Here is a 6,000-nt window from a genome sequence, read left to right on the forward strand (position 1 = left end):
TCCTATCATCAGCATGTCTGAATGCAAGGTGAAAAATCTTACAATCTCCTCCTCAGTGTCAATACCCCTACCATCATTACCATAATTAAACTAAAATTAGGAAAACGCAATTACTACTATTGTAAATGTAACTGCTTGAGAATTCAAGGCCAGATCCCCCACATTCATTCTCTCCATATCACTGCACACCCTGATTCCCTGCATTATCCTCTCTATACCACAGTCCTAACAATCTCACGAGACAAATTTTGCTATTCTTCTTCGGCTTCCTCTAGCTTTGCTTCTCATTTTCTCTAGTACTGAGATCTCTGCAGGCCCCCAGTCTCTCTCACAAAGCTTTTTCTCCTCACACCCTAAAAGCTCTGTGCAGCAAAGCACACAGCTCACTGATCAGAAACACAACTCCTCCTCACTTATAGGTACTGGAATGACTGGGAATTCCACTCCATCCCATGTACCCACCAGCAATGCATCTCCATTTTTGGCTGCACACAGGAGGATGGACTTTTTCCATTTTCAGAGCCTCAAAATGACCAAGGAACTCTCACCCATTCCACCTGCTTATCTCTTGGTATTCCTGCCTCTATACCTCTAGTCTCTCCACTGGCACAATCGTCCTTCTGGCAGGTGCAACACTGGCATGAGTATCAGTTCAGAATGCTAGCAGAGAAAAACAATCAATACCATCAATTCCACATTGCTGCTCCTTCTCCACTGCACCAGAAGCAGAAAGGTTTTCCAACTGCAGACTCCAGGAACAAGAGACTGACTAGCCTGCATGAGGCTGATTTTTAGAATGCACTGATGACAGCTTCTACAAACTCAGCTCACTACACCTGAAGGAGAATATTTTATTCTTATTTCCCTGCTCCTCATACGTTCTGTGTGTGCAAGCCTTTCAGTTGTTCATAATTACCCCAAATTGTCTAAATTTCCCCATGTTGTCCAATTCCACCCTGTAGGCTGCCTAAAATTTTCATTCTCCTTCTATCCTACTTCCTGGCCTTTTCTACAGCACCAAAGTATAATCTTTCACCCTGAAACAAGACCAGAATCACCTCCACACTGCTTTTGCCTGCTATTTTTCTTTCCTGTCAGTATTTCAAATTCATTCCACGTTCACTTATTATATGCAGTAACCACAGTCCCTCTGGTACCTTTTTTCCAGTCTGTAGCTTCAGCACTCCCAATGCACAAGTCCTGACTATTCCACCCACCTTAATGTCATTCTTAGCTTTCCTCCTTACTTAGGATTCTATGTGCCTGCCCCCCAGCCATTCTTTTCTCCCTGCATCATAACTGCATTTTTCCCTTTCCTCTCTGCAAAGTAAATTATTCACAGGATTAACAGCACAAACCTGTTCTTTAATCTACAAATACTGAATCACTTTTGAAAGGCTGGCAGCTCTCAGAGGAAGACTCAGTGCATCCTTCACTTTCTCACAGCCTTCTCTGCAAAAATATACAGTTTAATTAAAATTCTTCTTTTATATAGGAAATTATGCCACAAAATTTTAGCTTTAGAAACTACTTCCTCTAAACAGGAATCTGTAGACTCAGATGCTAAACAGGTATTGCTTGCCTTTGAAAATTTATTTGTTGCATGTACATAAGTTTTCAAGGAATAAATGTAAGGTAAAAGCATCTGTTGTGAGCACTCAGCAACTAAAAAGAAAAAAATTGTGCCTGTGAGTATATAAGCTCTGAGAAAAGTATCTCTTCCAGATACAGGGTGCAGAATCTCCTCTTGAAAGGCAAATCATATCAAATATTCAGTTAACACTATCAGTGTCCATTTCTTTAACCAATGTGAAAGAATATTTCATCTTGTTATTACAATATGGTTCCAAGATTTACTAACACAAACCCTTAACACTGGTAGGTCACTACAGCAATTGGGGCAAATATGGTTATCAATTAAACAGTTTTGCAAGAAGGATATCGGGTGAGTTTCTTAGCAGCTATCCTTGAAGACAAAATGACTTCACCAACATCAAACAGGGAATGAGCATCATTTCTAAAGGCTTTTTCCCAGTCACCTTTTAGACAGGAACAAAGGGGGGAAAGCCCTAAAATGGAACACTTGAAAGCACTGAAATTACATACTTAAAACTCACTTGTACATCACCAATCAAGATCCAAGTAAATAAATTAAAAATAAAACCACCCTCAATGGTAAGTGAATCACAGACTAAGATACTCATGGAAACTAGTGGAAAATGAAGTAAAGCAGTCCAGACAACCTAATCAGTGGACAAAAAGGCATATTGATATTTCTCTATAAGCTTGGCTGATCCAGTAATTACAGGTATAGGCCACAATCAAAGGAACCTTAATTTACACAACAGCTGTAATTTATCTTTCCTTTAAAATAAAGAAAACTTGATTAAACTAGGTAATGGAGCGTACATTTCAAATATCTCATATTTCACTGAAAATATAAAAGCATCAACATCTGGTTTAAGGTCACTGGAGACTGGGAAAGGACACACTAGAAATAAAAGCTTGTATTCTTGTACTGTCATCATATATTCATGTATTGTCTTTTAGTTCCCAAGATTTACTGTTCATCACAGCAGGAATCCAAGCAAGACTCTTGCCTGACATCTTGTCCTACCTCGTATGGCCATTTTCGTCCAGCACCACTAATGAACTAACCCAGCATTCCTCCCCTTATCCTGAAGGCCTCGAGCATTCCTTGGGAGATGTGATCTTCAAAAAATAAAGAACGCCTGCAGCAGCAACTACACGAGATTTCAAAAGTCCAAGTATCTAAATTTCAGCTGCATTTTAAATAGTACTCAACGACTTAGCCTGTAAAAATTAACAGCCTAAGAAATGAGATTATTTACGATTTAATTTTTAAATTACGGCGATTTTTCTGCAACACGTTCTCGGTTTTTCCCCAATTCAGTTTTGTTCGCACATTTCTAATAAATTCACTCGGCATCCTCATTTCCCTAATAGGTAAGAAAACCTAAGGCCTCTGGCAGCTTCTGGCTGACGCCATCGCTAATTCCACACCCCCTTTTTTGACAGGATTGACGGCGGACGGAGCCGCCGCTGCCTTCCCCGCGCACGGGCAGCGATGTGTGACCGGCTGCAGCGCTGCCCGCAGCCCCGGCCCGGGCCGCGGCCCCCGGGCAGCTCCGGCGAGCCCCCCGCGCTCGCCGCCCCTCGCAGCCCTCCCGTCCCGCCCCGCCGCTCACCTTTCGGGAACAGCAGCTTCACCTCCCCGTTCTCCTCCCGGCTCAGGGCCCCGCCGCCATCTCCCGCCGCCGCCACAACGGGCAGCGCCCCGTGCTTCCTCCTCTCCTTGTCCCGCTTCTCCTTGGGTCTCTTGGGCTTGGCGCTGCCGCCGCCGCCTCCCGCCTCGGCCGCCAGCGCCAGGCGGTGCCGGTGGTGGCGGTGCTGGTGCTGCGGCTGGGACGAGGAGGGGGAGGCGGACGGCGGCAGCAGCACCGCGGGCGGCAGCAGCTTCCGGGACAGCGGGGAAGGGAACGCAAAGCCCCCCGCGCCCGCCGAGGGGCCCGAGGGCAGCGCGGCGAAGCCCCACGGCCCGGGGCCGCTGTAGCTGGGCACGACCGCGGGCAGCGGCTGCTTGGCGCTCCCGCCACCGCCGCCCCCTTCACCGTTGACGCGCTTAGCGCCCTTCAGGCTCCGCTCCTCGGCTCCCTTCACCTTCTTGGCGGCCGGCTGGGATCCGCGGGAACCTTTCGCGTCCAGGGCCGTCCTGGCGCCGAGCAGCTCCTGCTCGGGGGGCGCCGCGCCACGACCGGGACTGGGCGGCTCCGCCATCTTGGGCTCCGGCGTCTATTTACTCCCGGCTCGCCCCAACCGATAGCGCCGGGGGCGGGGCAGTGCCACGGCCTCGCCCAATGGGCCGGGGTGGCGCCGGACAGACAGCGAGAGCGGCCAATCGCGGGGCGGGGAGAGGGGGCGGGCTCTCAGGGGATTGGGGGCGGCGGCTCGGCTGAGTGCGCAGGGCGCGCGGGGGCGGCGTGAGGGGAGCGCGGCGGGGACCGGCCGGGGAGAGGCGGCGCTCCCGAGGAAGGCGTTTGCTTGGGAATGAGGAAGGTTTGGACCCCGGCGCATCCCGGGCGTTTCGTTAACGCCTCAGGTTTTGGGCTCCTCCGCTCTGGGAGCGGCTGACGGGATCTCGCGGCCCCGCAGCCCGCGGGCTGTTCCTGGGAAGGGCGTTTGTTTGGGAATAAGGAAGGTCTGGACTAGCGCCGTTCCCGGTGGATTTACCCCGGGAGGCGATGACCCTGTTCCTCGGGATGTTCCGGGGCCGGAGGGCTGTTCGTTCGGCGCTCTCCGCACTCCAGTTCTCCAGGCTCTCCCGCCCCCGGGAGGATGGGCTCGGACGGAGCTCGGAGCGGCGGAGGGCCCGGTGGGAGCAGGGCAGAGGCTGCCGGGCTCAGCCTGTGCGGTGCCGCTGCCGCTGCCGGCCCGCCGGGACAGCCGCGTGTCTGTCACCGGGCATCACCGACCGCCGCGCCGCAGGGAAGGGATTTGAGCCCAGTGCCCCAAACAGGAGCTCCCAGTCCGTCCTTTGGCCACTTAAGCTGCCATAGCCGCGGTTCGGGAGCAGACTGAAATTCCCCCAGGTCTTGGTGCCAGCAGGAAGCGTCGTGGACGTGCATAAAAGTTTCTTTGGAGTGTTCGCATAGCCGGGCTCCTGCTCCGGTCAGTGACACCTCAGGGCTGCCGCGGGGAGAACAGAGGCGGTGCCACATTACACCGAACCTGGCAGATGGCAGCCGGGTGAAATTGCTCTGAGAAGTTCTGTACACGATGTATCAGCAGGCAAACAAGGTTTTAAGTCTCGATTTTTTTGCTCCACAAAGCATTTTCATTTGAGCTGCCACTGACGAGCCTCAGAGTAAGCTCCTAGTGCTTGGGCTATCTCCTCCTTTGTTTCTTTTGAAATTGTAAACCAGCTTGAATGCAGTTCAGTGTTCATTGCAACAGCAGCAAAGAATAGATTTCCTGTATTCAGACAACTCTGCCTTTTCCTCAGATGTTTCAGTTTCCACTACTGTAAGAGTGTATCCTCAAACTGTATTTCTGGGCCTGATGGGGGAAATGGCACGAGTGTCAAAGGAATAGTCAGCTCACATCCAATCCCAGACTGAAACTGAGGTACAAATCTGCCCATGTGTACAGAGGCTGGGAAACCAGAGTGGGCCTATGGGTTTGAAGGTCACCTTCAGCTCCCCTTAGAAATGTTTATTTGTGTCAGTGGGTGAGAAGAACCTGTGCATTTTAATGGACATCTCTTTTCCAGGTTAAGGAAAGGTGACCCATCCACCTGAGTCCAAATCAGTAGTTTTGTCTCAATTATGTTAGGGGTGCCACAGTATGCACACCAGGACATTGGTATCCTACATACCAGTCCCTAAGGGAAGCTGGGTTCTGGTGGCTCTAGAGTGAGAATTTGAGGCACCTCATGGCACTGTCTCAACTTCACAGGCTTTACAACCAACTTCACCTTACTTCTATGCCAGTATTGATCCCAAGTCAACCGTATATTAGGGTTACTCAAACTTCATATAAGTCAGAATCATATTTTCACTTCTTGCTTTTAGGGGCTTTGAGAAATGAAAGAGCAGCGTTTCTTTGTTCTTTAACAGAGTAAATCCTTGGTTTTGGTTCAATGAGCCTGACCACAACCTCTGTGAAAGAGCACATCACTGTTGTCCATGCAGCAGAATTAGCAAGACCAATTAGGCTAATGAGGCTGGATAGCTGTATAAATAGCTGAATATCTTGATATGTGCACTTACATCAGTGTTAATAATTCAGACAGTTCATATTTCTGACCTTCATACTGGACATGCTTGGATGTCTTAAAAATGCATTGAATTATAATGCAAGCCAGCAATATGAAAATAGATGCAAAGATAAAACTGGTGAAAGAACTCATAGCCCAACTCTTGATTTCAAACTGACAAATAAACTTATAAATGTGCAGCAAACTTTAACAGCTGACGATAT

The 6,000-nt window shown here is 49.5% G+C and overlaps 1 protein-coding gene across 2 annotated transcripts in view; it reads right to left on the bottom strand.

Annotated features, from left to right (window-relative positions):
- The window catches only part of RSBN1L (round spermatid basic protein 1 like), a 42,313-nt gene extending 38,477 nt beyond the window's left edge, over nucleotides 1-3,836 (bottom strand). For both annotated transcript variants that reach the window (XM_064421917.1, XM_064421916.1), the window contains exon 1: nucleotides 3,210-3,836. In XM_064421917.1, coding sequence (XP_064277987.1) covers nucleotides 3,210-3,798 — 589 coding nt within the window. In that variant the 5' untranslated portion in view covers nucleotides 3,799-3,836. The remainder of the gene's footprint in view (nucleotides 1-3,209) is intronic.
- Between the last annotated feature and the right edge of the window lie 2,164 nt (nucleotides 3,837-6,000).

This window comes from Passer domesticus, chromosome 5 (assembly GCF_036417665.1).
Source record: "Passer domesticus isolate bPasDom1 chromosome 5, bPasDom1.hap1, whole genome shotgun sequence".
Classification (NCBI taxonomy): Eukaryota; Metazoa; Chordata; class Aves; order Passeriformes; family Passeridae; genus Passer; species Passer domesticus.